Raw genomic sequence first — 16,450 nt, forward strand, 5'->3', positions numbered from 1 at the left:
CAGAAGGGCCACCCGCGCATCAACACGAGCAGAGTTTCTCACCCACAGCTGTTACAAAAATTTCTAAATTCACTTGTAACAGCCCTTCAAAACACTCCCACAGGAGATGCTGAGACCAAGTGGGCCCACATCAGAGATGCCATCTATGAGTCAGCTTTGACCACCTACGGCAAAAGTGCGAAGAGAAATGCAGACTGGTTTCAATCTCATAATGAAGAGCTGGAACCTGTCATAGCCGTTAAGCGCATTGCACTGTTAAACTACAAGAAAGCCCTCAGCAATTTAACATCCGCAGCACTTAAAGCAGCCAGAAGTACTGCGCAAAGAACAACCAGGCGCTGCGCAAACGACTACTGTCAACACCTATACAGTCATATTCAGCTGGCCTCAGACACCGGAAACATCAGAGGAATGTATGATGGCATTAAGAGAGCTCTTGGGCCAACCATCAAGAAGATCGCCCCCCTCAAATCTAAATCAGGGGACATAATCACTGACCAACGCAAATAAATGGACCGCTGGGTTGAGCACTACCTAGAACTGTACTCCAGGGAGAATGTTGTCACAGAGACTGCCCTCAATGCAGCCCAGCCTCTACCAGTCATGGATGAGCTGGACATACAGCCAACAAAATTGGAACTCAGTGATGCCATTGATTCTCTAGCCAGCGGAAAAGCCCCTGGGAAGGACGGCAGAATGGAAGATATGCTGACTAAGTTTCTGGCAAACATCCCCATGGTGCTGCACCTTTTGGGTTCTTTGAAAAATCACTCCAGGCTTTAGGTGACAGTTCCGAAGAAGGGTCACTGACCCGAAACGTTAACTCTGCTTCTCTTTCCACAGATGCTGCCAGACCTGCTGAGTGAATCCAGCATTTCTTGTTTTTGTTTCAGATTTCCAGCATCCGCAGTATTCTGCTTTTAAGTTCAAACACTGATTGCTTTTCGGGTAGCTGTCCAACCTGTGTTCAAACATCCTCTTGCATTGCCTAATTAATTTCTTAAGTTGCCAAATTAAGTATGTCACATCTAACACCATGATACCCAAAACCACTATCAGGACATGGGAGATAATTCTAAACCAGGGGTGTATCTGCACGTCTGGCCCCCAGTTCCATAAGTCCTCCTGCCAGGTAGAATCATTTATCTTGTCAATCTCATCTTGTAGCATCTTCGACTGTTGTTCCAGCTTGCAATGGCTTCTAGCTGCTGTCTCTCTTTACCCAAGCATGTGAGCAATGGCTGAATAGTATATTCATATTCTCGGAGGTAATTTGTCAAATCCTCCTTAATACTTTTTGTCACAGTTATCGTTTCTGTCTTTTGCTCATGTATCTGTACCAACTCCATCTTCCCTACTCGGGTTGGTATTTGTGGGTTGAACCAAAATGTACTGTTGCTCACCGGACAAGTCCGTTTATGTCCATACTGGTACTCCTTCGCTGTGGTGGTGAAGCAATATCTCCCCTTTCCCATATAGGCCACATGGGTTAGTCCTGACAATGCTTTCCTAGTTTCCATGGTGCAATTTACAGTGGTATTAAATCCACATTTTGATTCTGCCGTTTTATATATAGGACGAGGACATATGATCACCTGGTTTTCCAGACTACACTCAGACAATGGACAATGTTGTTCCAATTACCTCTTTTCCAATTTCCACAACATATGGTAAAATATCATTGTATTTTATGTAATCTTTTCCCCTTATCACTCCTATATTTTCTACTTCATGTAATTGTATCCCTAACTTATCTCTCAGAATTACAGGTATTCCCAACACTACTCCAATACTCATGGATCCTGTATTTACACATTCCTGACCTTTCCATACCTTAAGTTTTCTAAGTTGGCACCTGATAATTTTATCATTTGTGTGACTAGCTAAGTCTTCCAACTGGATGTAATTGATCCAAACTGGTACCTGTCCTGCATCAATTTGCCTCCAATTTTCCTTCGTTTGTTCTAACATCCATGGACCATATGTACTGCAAACACTTTCATTATTTGAAATGTCGTGGACCTCCTTTACCTTTTCTGTGATATCATTAATAGTATGAGCATGACCTTCCCGTACTCTCACCAGTCCTGTCACTGTTTTTGACAGATCCTGTCCTACTTTAGCTACACCACTTCTGTGCCTTTTGTTCCTTTTTAAAAAAAATATCCTTTACTAGCTGACTGAGAGTTCTAACCTTCTGGTCCACATTTTCCAAATCTATAGTATTGACAATTGAAGTTCCTGTATTAAGGACTGTGGCTGCGTCATTCACTAAACTGCGTTTATGGCTCTTTCCCTTTATTATTTTCTCATTACCAAATTCCTGTCTCAACAATTGTTACAGTAATACCTTGTACAACTCTCTGGTCTTCTCAGGGCACCAGTCAGGTAGCTGGATATCTGAGAAAATCAATATTACCGGTACCAACTCCAGCTTTACATTATCATATACAATTTTATTAGTTTTTATTGTCGCAAGTCCATTTTCTAGTCCTGTAGTCAAGACCGGGCAAGGGAGACCAGTCACTTGTGGCTGTTAGGTCGTAACCTTACTCGTCAGTAATTAGAATGTGGGGTTAACTGTGGGGTTGGCGCTTCTTGTCTGTTTAATCTCACAACCTGAAATAGGAACTGTCCTTTTTTTTTATCTTGTGGCTTTAATATCTTGCGCTAGGGGGAGTTCGAGGATTGTCTGCACTCACTTTTGCTCTGTCTCATGCTTTCCCTGTGTTATTATTATTCCCAAATAAGAAACCTTTTCCTTCATTATCGGTGCCATTTTCAGCTTAACTTTCACTCTAACCTTCTTGAAAGAAGGTGGAATATCGATGGATTATTATAAAATCCCTGGGAGAGACACGTCCAGATGTACTGTTGTCCCTTGAACGTAAACACAAATTTATATTGACTCTTGTGCCAACTGTATGGACCAGAACCCATTGCTAATGTCCAACACAGTAAACCACTGATTTGTTATTTTCTAAAACTTTGATTGTCCTCTTAAATATCAGATAAATTTCCCTTTTAGTGCTTTAAAATAACCGCTCATATCAATTAAATTTTGTTTATTGATTCCAATTTCTTATGCCCAGACTTGGTTGTACTTTTTGTACATTAAGGACAGAAATGCTTGCAACTATCTTTCCTTCTCAAGCATTTTGTCTTATTGATAAAGATGCTATGATATTTGATGTCTGCAATTAAGTTTTAAATTCTCAAAGCTGCTGGAACTCTTGTTGTGGCATCAGTTCTCATGTGGCCTTGGAAACTGCCGTCACCTGCTTAAAAATAATCCATTGTGGCTCTGCCCCTGAGCCCAATGGGTTAATTTGTCCAATTCTATCTGTTAACTTAGAAATGTAAAATTTGGCAATGTCCAATATGTATAAATTTGACTCTCAGCAATGCAAAAAGCTGCAGCGAGTTAAGTTCTTTGTTTGTCTCCAAGGGGGCGGAGCAAAACATTCTCAGCTTCGACACTTTACGAAACCTTTCTTTTCTGATCGAAAAGGACTATCCATTTTAAACCTTTTCAATCCTTTTGGTATCCTATCTCTTGTAAGAGGTTCCTAATCCAAGGATTTTTTATAACAAAGATGATTCCAATTCACTGCAATAATATTTTAAAAATCAAAACTGCCGATGTTATATGAGTGAGTCCCACGTCTGGAACCTAAGACTCCTCCAAAACATGACATAATAAACTTGAAAGTTCATTGTTGCAACAAATGAAATTTCCAGTTCTTCAACTTAAACAGGTCAATTAACCTTAACAGTATTAATTCAATTCAGACTTATTAACTTATAATACTTATTAACTACACACAGAACAGAATAGCACATGCTTATTTTAAAAGATAGGTAAATTACATCATTTTCTTGCTCTTTCTTCATGCGCCTTTTCAAATGACTGTAATAAAACCAAAAACTAAAGAAAAAGTTATTTAACATTCTTACAACAAAAGACTTAACACTAGGTCCTTACACAAACTTTAATCTTTTTAAACAGACAGAATCTTTCCTTTATCTCCTTTTCTATCCTTTCTTTCCCTTAAAACAATATAACAGTCAGTAAAACATGTCTTCAAATTTAGACTGTAAAATAAAACAATAGCAGAGTTTCCAATTAAAACAATATTCCAAACCCCAAATTAGATTTCTGCCAGACATCTTCAGACCTTCAAGGCTGAAGCTTATCCCTCAGAAAATTGTTCATTGCCTTTTCACAGTTGCAAAACCAACTAAAAATAAAACTTTAACTTAAAATATAATTCAATTTTATATCCCATTCCTGGGTGCACAATCTTAAATCGAAATGAACACACTCAACAATCACTTTGCACACTCATTCAATTCCAAACAACTTAATAGACTCATGCTTTTAACATTAAAGCCAGACAACAAAGAGTTAACAACAGTCAGTTCTACAGAATACAAGCTGTTCTTCCCAGATATTCAATTCATTCGCGGAAGCTTCCGACATTCTCACAGTCGCATCAAAGACACAGTTACTTGTTTTTACTCTAAAACATTCCTATCTTTAAAACACATATTTACCGTGGCGCTTCTGCGTCTCCTTCGAGGGGGCAAACGGACGCGGGTCGCCTTTCTCCAGAGGACATGGTTTACTTGTCCCCAGGGGCAACCCTTCCTTCTTGGAAGCCGTTGAGTCCACTCTTACTTCTCCTTTCTCAAAACCTTCTAAATTTACGAGTTCTTTTCTATGAATCAAGTAGCATTAAAACAAAGGAAAACAAACAAGACACAACAAAACAAATAGACACAAGGATACGAACAGGTGCAGTTAATGTTAAATTCTCAAGGTCAGCTAACCGGCACACCCCTGTCTCTCAGGCCAACGCTCTTTCGTTCTCCCTCCGTCCCACAGCCTCTCTCTCTAGGGCCAGATTCCGGCTCGTGTACTCAGGAGCAACGATCACGTGCCTGTCGGGTCAATTTGGTAGTTTAGTTACAGCCCCAGTCGTTCACCGTCCCAGACGGTTGTCCTAACTCCTTTTGTCCCACAGCCTCTTTACTCCGCCCGGTGGAGGAACAGCTCGTGCAAACTCAAATTAGGATCACCAAATTCCCGGAATTTGGTACTACTACTACACCGTATTCGCCACATTTTACTGGATTTTCTACTTTAGGTTCCTAATCCCCGTTAGGTTCATTCAGGATCCCGTACAAAAGGGATCCTGCCGACTACGCCAAACTGTTGAAGAAAATCCAGATTGTGCCCAATTGTTGAACAAATTCTCCGGACTCAGACGTTGAGAACAAACACTTTATTGCATGATATCATGGGGGAGCACACCTTACCTAAATGCCGTCCAGCGCTACTCCCAAAGAGCTACAGATCGCCGTGGACTTATATAGTATAAAAAAGGTAGAGCTAACAGTTTCACAATTAGATAAGCACCCACAAGACTGCCTATGTAACGGTGCACCATGCAGGGTCCGAGGTCAGCGAAACATCAGTTTCAACAATAACAAGCTAGTTCCTTAATTCAATGCCCACTCCAGACACCATATCTGGCCGTAATGTCTGATTGTGGTTAGCTGCTCTGTCTACAATTTATGACCGTTGGTTGTGGTTAGATTAGCTACAAGCTGTGTCCTGTTTTTCTGCTTCTACAAAGTTAAGTAATTAGCAAAGCTAAGAAAATTTCTCCAACACTGTCACTCTAGAATTGGCCTTTATAGCCACTCCAGGCGCTGCTTCACAAACCACTGACCACTTCCAGGCGCTTATCCATTGTCTCTCGAGATAAGGAGGCCAAAGAAGAGATGTTACCAAGGTATGGTTGAAAATTGAGTAGTTAGCAGAAGTTCCAGCGGTTCTGGTCTTTATATTGCACAGATCTGACAGTTCGTGATCTGATTTTCGATGTCTTTAGATATTCCTGGCCACCACACTGATGATTGTACCCTTGCTCCGCATTTTGTTATTTCCATATGGCCTTGATGTAGATGCTCAAAGGTATCTGATCGTCCTGAACTAGGAATGACTAGTCTGTCAATGTAAACTAGCCAGTCGTCAGTAGTTGTGAAGTATTTCCTAAACTCATAGAAAGTTTTCATGGTTTTCCCACAAGGACGTTCTTGTGGCCACCCTTGTGTGCAATACTGCCTTATGCGAATACATTCTTCATCGCTTTTTTGAAAATTTCTGTATGCTTGCTGGCCAATTTTGTGTGGTACGCTGCGAATAGCACTCTATTTCCTGCACAAAATTCACATCTTCTTGTGGTGGATGGTCTACTGTTGCTCTTGATAGTGCATTAGCAGATGTTTGCATTTTTCCCTGGACATATCCTCTCTAATACGTATATCTCATCAATCTTAAATGAAACCTTTGGATCCTTGGAGGCATTTTGTGATCCCCTTTTTATCTGACAAAGATAACAAGGGTTTATGGTCTGTCTCAATGATGTCTCTCAATCTGATAATATAAACTGAAAATTTCTCACATGCCCATGTAACGGCAAGTGCTTCTTTTTTAATTACCACATAACTTGTCTTTGTGTCCAACAAAGCTATAGATGCGTAGCATATTGGCCTATGAGAACCATCAGGTTGCTCCTGATAAAGAACTGCCCCTAATCCAGTTGATGAGGCATCTGCTGCTATTGTTGTAGGTAGTGCAGGGTTATAGTGTGCCAACATATCTGGTGATATGAGGATCTCTTTAATCTTCTGGAATGCATGTTTTTGGTGTGAACTCCAACACCACACTTGCTCTTTTCTGAGGAGTTGTCTTTGCGGTTCTGTTACCTGCGCTAGATGAGGTGCAAACTTTTCTAATTGATTCACCATTCCCAGGAGTCTTTGGAGTTGCTGAATGAAAAATAGGGAATTCTGTAATGGCCCGTGTCCCAAGAAACAAATTGAAGTCTTGGAAAATTCGCCCTTCTTGTTCAGAGTTAGTGCCGCATCTTGAAGTCTCTGTAGAACTGCTTGGACTCTTTGGTCATGTTCCTCTACTGTCTGCCCATGTATCAGGATGTCATCCATGTGACAAATAACTCCTTTGAGCCCTTCTAAGATGTTAGACATAGATCTTTGGAAGGTCTCTGGTGTGGAAGTTATTCCAAACAGTAACCAATTAAAACAAGACCTTCCAAATGGGGTTATAAATGTGGTTAGTATTCTTGAGGTCTCATCTACGGGTACCTGCCAAAACCCACTATTGACGTCGTGTTTGGTAAACATGGTGTTGTGAGATAATTTCACTAAGCTGTCATCCACTGTGGACATTGAGTGAATCTCACGTGCTGCTGCTTTCTTAAGTATCTTGAATCCATACAAATACATAGAGTTCCACTTTGTTTTGGGACAGGAGCCATGGCTGAAGACCACTCCATTGGTTGCGTAACTGGAGAAATGACTGCCTGTCTGCTCATCTCTTCCAGCTGATCTTGAACGGGGTTCATCAGTGGATGAGGTATCTTTCTGGGTGTGAAGATACACACAGGCCTGAAATTGTCCTCAAGTGTGACTGTCTTGAGTCTTCCGAGACTTGTGAAAAGTTTCAGATAGTCTGCTTGGAAGCGACTGTTTACCTATGGCTATTTGACTTTGTCAATCTTTTTGATCAGATGCACAGTGGCGCAGTGGTTAGCACCGCAGCCTCACAGCTCCAGGGACCCGGGTTCGATTCCGGGTACTGCCTGTGTGGAGTTTGCAAGTTCTCCCTGTGTCTGCGTGGGTTTTCTCCGGGTGCTCCGGTTTCCTCCCACAAGCCAAAAGACTTGCAGGTTGATAGGTAAATTGGCTATTATAAATTGTCACTAGTATAGGTAGGTGGTAGGGAAATATAGGGACAGGTGGAGATGTTTGGTGGGAATATGGGATTAGTGTAGGATTAGTCTAAATGGGTGGTTGATGTTCGGCACAGACTCGGTGGGCCGAAGGGCCTGTTTCAGTGCTGTATCTCTAATCAATAATCAATGCAGGTCTAAGCATGCTTTTCTACTCAGTAAGGAAAATTCTTGGTTTTGCAAGCCATATAAGGTTTCCATGATTTGTCTCCCTCTATATTGGAGAGTTGCTTGAAGCTTATCTTTCACTTTTATTTGAGTCCCGCCTGGACCATTCAACTGTGCCTCTGCCGGTTGTAGGCAATATCTCATCAACCATGGCTCTTGGTCTGACAGAACTGTGATGCGAGCATCGGTGTGCAGTTTAAAATTCATTAGGTATCTGCTGACGTGGATGTCCGCCGTCCAAAATCCTTGTTTTGTTTCATTCACTTCGAGAAAATCTCCTGGTTCCTTTTCGTCTAAACGTTGGTGCACTTCATTCACTCCTCTCTGTGTAAAGGTTTTCTGCTTATTACTGAGACTTGGTTAAGGGAAGGGCATGATAGGCAACTAAATACCCAGGATACCGATGCTTCAGGTGGGATAGAGAGGGAGGTAAAAGGGGTGGAGGAGTTGCATTACTGGTCAAAGAGGATATCACAGCTGTGCTGAAGGAAGGCACTATGGAGGACTCGAGCTGTGAGGCAATATGGGCAGAACTCAGAAATAGGAAGGGTGCGGTAACAATGTTGGGGCTGTACTACAGGCCTCCCAACAGCGAGCGTGAGATAGAGGTACAAATATGTAAACAGATTATGGAAAGATGTAGGAGCAACAGGGTGGTGGTGATAGGAGATTTTAATTTTCCCAACATTGACTGGGATTCACTTAGTGTTAGAGGTCTAGATGGAGCAGAATTTGTAAGGAGCATCCAGGAGGGTTTTCTAGAGCAGTATGTAAATAGTCCAACTCAGGAAGGGGCCATACTGGACCTGGTGTTGGGGAATGAGCCCGGCCAGGTGGTTGAAGTTTCAGTAGGGGACTACTTTGGGAATAGTGATCACAATTCCGTAAGTTTTAGAATACTCATGGACAAAGACGAGAGTGGTCCTAAAGGAAGAGTGGTAAATTGGGGAAAGGCCAACTATACCAAAATTCGGCAGGAGCTGGGGAATGTAGATTGGGCGCAGCTGTTTGAAGGTAAATCCACATTTGATTTGTGGGAGGCTTTTAAAGAGAGGTTGATTAGCGAGCAGGAGAGACATGTTCCTGTGAAAATGAGGGGTAGAAATGGCAAGATTAGGGAACCATGGATGACAGGTGAAATTGTGAGACTAGCTAAGAGGAAAAAGGAAGCATACATAAGGTCTCGGCGGCTGAAGAAAGACGAAGCTTTGAAACAATATCGGGATTGTCGGCGCAATCTGAAACGAGGAATTAAGAGGGCTAAAAGGGGTCATGAAATATCTTTAGCAAACAGGGTTAAGGAAAATCCCAAAGCCTTTTATTCATATATAAGGAGCAAGAGGGAAACGAGAGAAAGGATTGGCCCACTCGAGGACAAAGGAGGAAAGTTATGCGTGGAGTCAGAGAAAATTAGTGAGATTCTAAACGAGTACTTTGCATCGGTATTCACCGAGGAGAGGGACATGACGGATGTTGAGGTTAGGGACAGATGTTTGATTACTCTAGGTCAAGTCGGCATAAGGAGGGAGGAAGTGTTGGGTATTCTAAAAGGCATTAAGGTGGACAAGTCCCCAGGTCCGGATGGGATCTATCCCAGGTCACTGAGGGAAGCGAAAGAGGAAATAGCTGGGGCCTTAACAGATATCTTTGCAGCATCCTTAAACACGGGTGAGGTCCCGGAGGACTGGAGAATTGCTAATGTTGTCCCCTTGTTTAAGAAGGGTAGCAGGGATAATCCAGGTAATTATAGACCGGTGAGCCTGACGTCAGTGGTAGGGAAGTTGCTGGAGAAGATACTGAGGGATAGGATCTATTCCCATTTGGAAGAAAGTGGGCTTATCAGTGATAGGCAACATGGTTTTGTGCAGGGAAGGTCATGTCTTACCAACTTAATAGAATTCTTTGAGGAAGTGACAAAGTTGATTGATGAGGGAAGGGCTGTAGATGTCATATACATGGACTTCAGTAAGGCGTTTGATAAGGTTCCCCATGGTAGGCTGATGGAGAAAGTAAGTCGCATGGGATCCAGGGTGTACTAGCTAGATGGATAAAGAACTGGCTCAGCAACAGGAGACAGAGAGTAGCAGTGGAAGGGAGTTTCTCAAAATGGAGACGTGTGACCAGTGGTGTTCCACAGGGAAGCGTGCTGGGACCACTGTTGTTTGTGATATACATAAATGAGTTGGAGGAAAGTATAGGTGGTCTGATTAGCAAGTTTGCAGATGACACTAAGATTGGTGGAGTCGCAGATAGTGAAGGGAACTGTCAGAGAATACAGCAGAATATAGATAGATTGGAGAGTTGGGCAGAGAAATGGCAGATGGAGTTCAATCAGGGCAAATGCGAGGTGATGCATTTTGGAAGATCCAATTCAAGAGTGAACTATACAGTAAATGGAAAAGTCCTGGGGAAAATTGATGTACAGAGAGATTTGGGTGTTCAGGTCCATTGTTCCCTGAAGGTGGCAACACAGGTCAATAGAGTGGTCAAGAAGGCATACGGCATGCTTTCCTTCATCGGACGGGGTATTGAGTACAAGAGTTGGCAGGTCATGTTACAGTTGTATAGGACTTTGGTTCGGCCACATTTGGAATACTGCGTGCAGTTCTGGTCGCCACATTACCAAAAGGATGTGGATGCTTTGGAGACGGTGCAGAGGAGGTTCACCAGGATGTTGCCTGGTATGGAGGGCACTAGCTATGAAGAGAGGTTGAGTAGATTTGGATTATTTTCATTAGAAAGACGGAGGTTGAGGGGGGACCTGATTGAGGTGTACAAAATCATGAGAGGTTTTAGATTAGAGATACAGCACTGAAACAGGCCCTTCGGCCCACCGAGTCTGTGCCGAACATCAACCACCCATTTATACTAATCCGACACTAATCCCATATTCCTACCAAACATCCCCACCTGTCCCTATATTTCCCTGCCAGCTACCTATACTAGTGACAATTTATAATGGCCAATTTTACCTATCAACCTGCAAGTCTTTTGGCTTGGGTGAGGAAACCGGAGCACCCGGAGAAAACCCACTCCGGTGCTAACCACTGCGCCACTGTGCCGCCCTCGGTATAGACAGGGTGGATTGCAAGAAGCTTTTTCCCAGAGTGGGGGATTCAAATACTAGGGGTCACGAGTTCAAAGTGAGAGGGGAAAATTTTAGGGGGGATATGCGTGGAAATTTCTTCCCACAGAGGGTGGTGGGCGCCTGGAACGCGTTGCCAGCGGAGGTGGTAGATGTGAGCACGATAGCGTCTTTTAAGATGTATCTAGACAGATACATGAATGGGCAGGAAGTAAAGAGATACAGACCCTTAGAAAATAGGCGACATGTTTAGATAGAGGATCTGGATCGGCGCAGGCTTGGAGGGCCGAAGGGCCTGTTCCTGTACTGTAATTTTCTTTGTTCTTTAACAACATTGCGTGAAGAGGGTACATTTGGTACATTTTCCCATAATGTCCAGTCATTTTACAATTGAAGCTCTACTTTACTAGCAGGACACTGTTCCTGTCTGTGGGTCTTCCTGGCTCTACAGCATTGGCATGGTTTACCAGTGTCATGCACCTTCTCACCTATGCGTGTCTTCTTTTCTACAGATTGCTTCTCTGTCTTTGGCTTCACGAACTGTACGGGCATTGGATTCTTTCTGATCCAATGCTGCTGTTCAGCCCGCAGAACTGCTCTGTTTTGTCTTCGTGCTTCCGCTTGTTGTATGATCTGAATTGCCTTCATGAGTGCAAGGTTATCTTTGGACTGCAAGAGATCTGACAGAAATTTATCAGCTATGCCAACAACTATTCGGTCCCTCATCAGTTTGACCTTTAATTCTGCCTATTCACATCTGTCTGTCAATCTATATAGATAATTTATAAAGCAATCTATGGATTTGCCTCTTCTCTGGATTCTCTTGTTAAATTTCGCTCTCTCCAGATGTTTATTACTGCGTAGCTTAAAATGTCTGTCAAAGGCTTAAAGTACATCTTCAAATTTATCAGAAGCCTCATTTATCCCTTGCAATCACAATCACGTCTGCAAATTGACCAAATAGAATATAAAAGGATATTCAATTGTTCTGTGCAGATTTGGTATGGAGTTGGGAAGTAATCCTAAATCGTAGGAATCTTTTCCTTCCTGATTGGGTCCTTCCTGATCGTGGAAGCTTTCAGGCATTCTGAATTTTGAATCCACTCTATTTCTTCAGCTTTGTTAGACTTTGTAGGGTTTTCTTTTCTTTTTAAATTATACAGCCTTCAATGGAGGTATTCACAGTGTTTCTGGGGTTTTCCTGTACTTTCCGACTGTTCCTGCGCTTTCTCTCCACGGTCTGGCTGAGTAGTGGCTGCCGACTCTACCTGACTCCCGAATTTCCGTTTCGCCTGATCGATCGCTCTCCCTGCTTTATTCGACTCAGTGCGCCGTTAGCCAAGAATGGCAGCTTTGAAATTCTCTCACCCGATCCTGGATAATCGCCCAGCGCTGAGACTTGGAAGTGATAGCTGGACCTGGATGCTTTATTGCAGACCACCATTCTTCTGTGGTGTAGTCTGACAGCTTTCACGGCTGACTCACCAACTGTCCATGTCTTCTTCGGCTGCAGAGCAGCTCTGGAGCTCGTAGCAGCCCCCAACAAGTTCTGCTGTTCTCCTGGCACCACTGCACAGGGTAAGATCTTCAAAACTTCTGGTTGTTTTAACCGGCGCCACCATGTTTCGTGTTGTTGTTGTAGCGTAGCTAGGGTGTTATAGATAAAGTTTAGGAGTCTATAGTAGGTCAACTAATAACTATTATATATACACATTACTATTTACACTCTCCTTAAGCCTCCTCAGCTAGCATCCTTTGTGCTGCTATCTCTTCTTCCCCAAGCCGATTACCATATGACTGTTACATCATCACCCTTACAATGGGGGAGGTTGCTCTCACTGTTTCCAACTTTAATCCTTACATGTCCTTATACTACAGAAATGTCCCAACAAAAGATAAAAAATTAATAAATTAGAAACCAGTTCTCAATTGCAATTTAACAGTAAAAAAAAAATCAAAGATCTACCAGTTCACCGACTTTTATTCTCAACGGGTAATGGTGAAAAACAATGCTGAGTATTAGCTAGGCTCAGTTGGGTATCACTTTTATTTATTTTATTTAGAGATACAGCACTGAAACAGGCCCTTCAGCCCACCAAGTCTGTGCCGACCAACAACCACCCATCTATACTAACCCCACAGTAATCCCATATGCCCTACCACCTACCTACACTAGGGGCAATTTATAACAGCCAATTTACCTATCACCTGCAAGTCTTTGGCAGTGGGAGGAAACCGGAGCACCCGGAGAAAACCCACACAGACACAGGGAGAACTTGCAAACTCCACACAGACAGTACCCAGAATTGAACCTGGGTCCCTGGAGCTGTGAGGCTGTGGTGCTAACCACTCTGAAATCTCTTAGCCCTTGGAGATAGGGCTTGTCCAGGTTCCCAAGGACAGCAATCCTCCTGTCGGTCCCCAGGAACAATTCAGTAGGGTTTTAAAAAGATGTTTTTTGAATTTTTATGGGTCCAGGCTATTTGTATGTAGGGACCACATGCATCCCTAGGGAGGCCAGTAAATCTCATTTAATGGGCATTTTGGCTGCCTCTGCATTCTGGTTCCCCTTCCAAGCCTGAGCAGGAATCCCTGCCATAGGGAGTTCCTGCCCTTGAACTTACCCCTCCCCCACCCCCTTATTTGCCTTGCGAAGGGTGCACATACGTTCTGCAACTTGCAAGGCACTAAGGAAACTCCCGGGAATTGAAGGAACTGCCTTCCACTGTTTCCCCCGGAGTTCCACTGGTCTCCTGTTGGAGTTACAACCGGAGACTGACCGAGCCCACCAGGAATTTCAGGCACTATTTAAATAACAGTCTTCCTTTTGATTAAGGTGCCTTTTTCGATTCAAATTCTAGAGGGCACTGAAACAATAAAGTGGATATGCTCGTCTTTTGCTGAAAGTGAAATCCAAATTTCATTGCATTAAACAGTTACTTGCTTTTCAATTTGAAGGCCAGTATTAATTTTAATTCATTTTAGATTAATACACTCACACTAGACAACCAACAGTGCCCAATATTGTGATTTGACTGAATATCTGAATTGTCCTAACAACTTAGTAATAAGGATACTTGTAAAAATATGCTTTTCTCTCAGATTTGGACTATGCCTTTGCACATTTTAGTGGGATATTTCTCACGAGTACTGTCTACTTTGTGATATACTGTGCAATAATGAAGAACAAACCAAAAGTTTACCCAAAAGCAATACTGCCAGGTAAGAAGCAGATGTCATACAAATCATTCTTTAATTGATTTCTTTGATAATTTATAATGCCTTTTTTGCCAATGCTTAAATGAAATCTATAACAACTTTTTGTCCTTGGTGCAAGTTATTTAACTGGGGAGGTGGTAACAACTTATATTCATATAGTGCCTTTAACGTATTGAAACGTCCGAATGCGCTTCGCAAGAGCATTACAAAACCAAATATGACACTGAGCCACGTAAGGAGGTATTAGGTCAGATAACCCAAAGTTTGGTCAAAGAGGTAAGTTTTAAAGAGTGTTTAAAAAGGAGGAAAGTGAGGTAGAGAGGCAGGAAGGTGCAGGGAGGGAATTCCAAAGCTTAGGGCCCAGGCAACTGAAGGCGCAGCCACCAGTGCTGGATCAATTAAAATCAGGGATGCTCAAGAGGCCAAAGTTAGAGGAGCACAAATATCTTGGAGGGTTGTGGAAGAGGCCAGAGTTTGAGCAGCGCAAATATCTTGGAGGGTTGTGGGGCTGAAGGAAATTACAGATAGGAGGTCATGGGAGGATTTGAAAGCAAGGCTGAGAATTTTTAAATCAAGATGTTGCTTGACCGGGAGCCAATGTAGGTCAGCGAGCTACAGTGACAAAATTGTTGACTCAGCCACAGACATGGGGGTAATTGATTTGTATATAAATTGTATAGCCAACCTAATGCCATCAAAAAACAGTTCGATTTCAAACAGATTTCTCTCCATTTAGTGAGATACCTGGCATTGCTTTTTCTTACACAAGTAGTCATTATTTGCCCACACACTTGATGTCGCAATGTGGAGAATTCGGATAGATGTCCATCTGTCAGGAGTGATCTTGATCTCTTTCTTTTCCCTCTCTCTCTCTTCCCCCTCTCTGTGCCCATCCTTCTTCCCTCTTTGTTTCCATCCTTCTTCCCGCTCTGGGAGGAATTTTATGCTGCTACGATGGGTTTGGACGTGGGGAGGTCATAAAATCAGGTGGGATGGTAACAAGGTGGAGGGGTTCCTGCCAGCTTCCCACCTCCTCCAAAATTTAGTCCGGGTCTGGAAGGTCTTTAACAGGCAATTAATCCCCAATTAAGGGCTTCATCTCGCCAATAGCCGTCCGGCAGGCAGCCCTGTCGCCACATGGGAGCAACAGCATGAAAAACCTTGCGGGTTCTCTTCCCCGCTGCGGTGGGGGGCGGGTGCATGGGTTCCCTCGTTAAGTTCCTGAACGAGGGACCCAGCATCAGGAAAGGCCCACTGAGAGCCAGCCCCTGCCTTTGCTAACAACAACCCCCTCCCTTCCCCCCACCCCCCCACCATGAGAGCCCCCCTGCCCTGATCCCCTGATCTACCTGTGGCCTGGGTCTTGGGCCTCGGGTGGGTGTTCCACTGGCAGCAGCCACCGCCTCCGTGGTGGCGCTGCTCAGCGATTAGAGCTGTCAGCCATTCAGACGCCGGTAGCTCTCCAAGGGCAGGACTTCCGGTGCTGGGTCCTTCATCCTGCCAGCCACTGTCCACTTAAATTCCTGATTGGCACTACATTTGGCGGGTCTTCTGGAGAAGAGGCGGCATGGGGTTCTCAGCGTTGCTTTTTCTGCACATCGAGACCCCCATTGCCAGCATAAAATCCTGGCCTCTGTGTCCATCTCTCTACCTCCTCTATCTCTTATCTGTGTCCATCTCTCGCCGCACTCTCTTCTCAGGCTGTGCCTCTCTCTCTCTCTCTCTCTCTCTCTGTCTCACATTCTCTCTCTCTCTCTCTCTCTCTCTCTGCCCCCTCACACTCACTCTCTCTCTCTCTCTCTTTCTGCCCTCCTCCTCTCCCCCATCTGTTTCCCCTTCCCCTCTCTCCCCCCTACCCCCTGGTGTCCCCCTCTTCCTACCCTCTGTCTCCCTCCCCGTGTCCCCCTCTCTCTTCCTCCCCAACCCCCTGAGTCCCTTTCTCCCACCTCTCGCTCTCTATCCGCCTCTGTGCCCTCCCCACCGCCCTTCCCTTCGCCCACGAGGTTATTTTAAAACACAAGTTTAAAGACTCGGAGCAAGACATTTAAAATTACTAGGAGCAAAATTACAAAGAATCAAGATTGTCAAAGCATTAGGTTAGGTCCTATGGCCCACCAAAGACTTGTATCCGGCCCACCAGTCCACCAATCAAAAG

General features: G+C 43.7%; 1 protein-coding gene across 6 annotated transcripts in view; it reads left to right on the forward strand.

Annotated features, from left to right (window-relative positions):
- Nucleotides 1-16,450, forward strand: part of LOC137375247 (transmembrane protein 144-like) — a 350,909-nt gene that overhangs the window by 152,523 nt on the left and 181,936 nt on the right. For all 6 annotated transcript variants that reach the window (XM_068042121.1, XM_068042111.1, XM_068042150.1 and 3 more), the window contains exon 10: nucleotides 14,179-14,298. In XM_068042121.1, the coding sequence (XP_067898222.1) occupies nucleotides 14,179-14,298 (120 nt within the window). The remainder of the gene's footprint in view (nucleotides 1-14,178; nucleotides 14,299-16,450) is intronic.

Source organism: Heterodontus francisci, chromosome 1, assembly GCF_036365525.1.
Source record: "Heterodontus francisci isolate sHetFra1 chromosome 1, sHetFra1.hap1, whole genome shotgun sequence".
NCBI lineage: Eukaryota > Metazoa > Chordata > Chondrichthyes > Heterodontiformes > Heterodontidae > Heterodontus > Heterodontus francisci.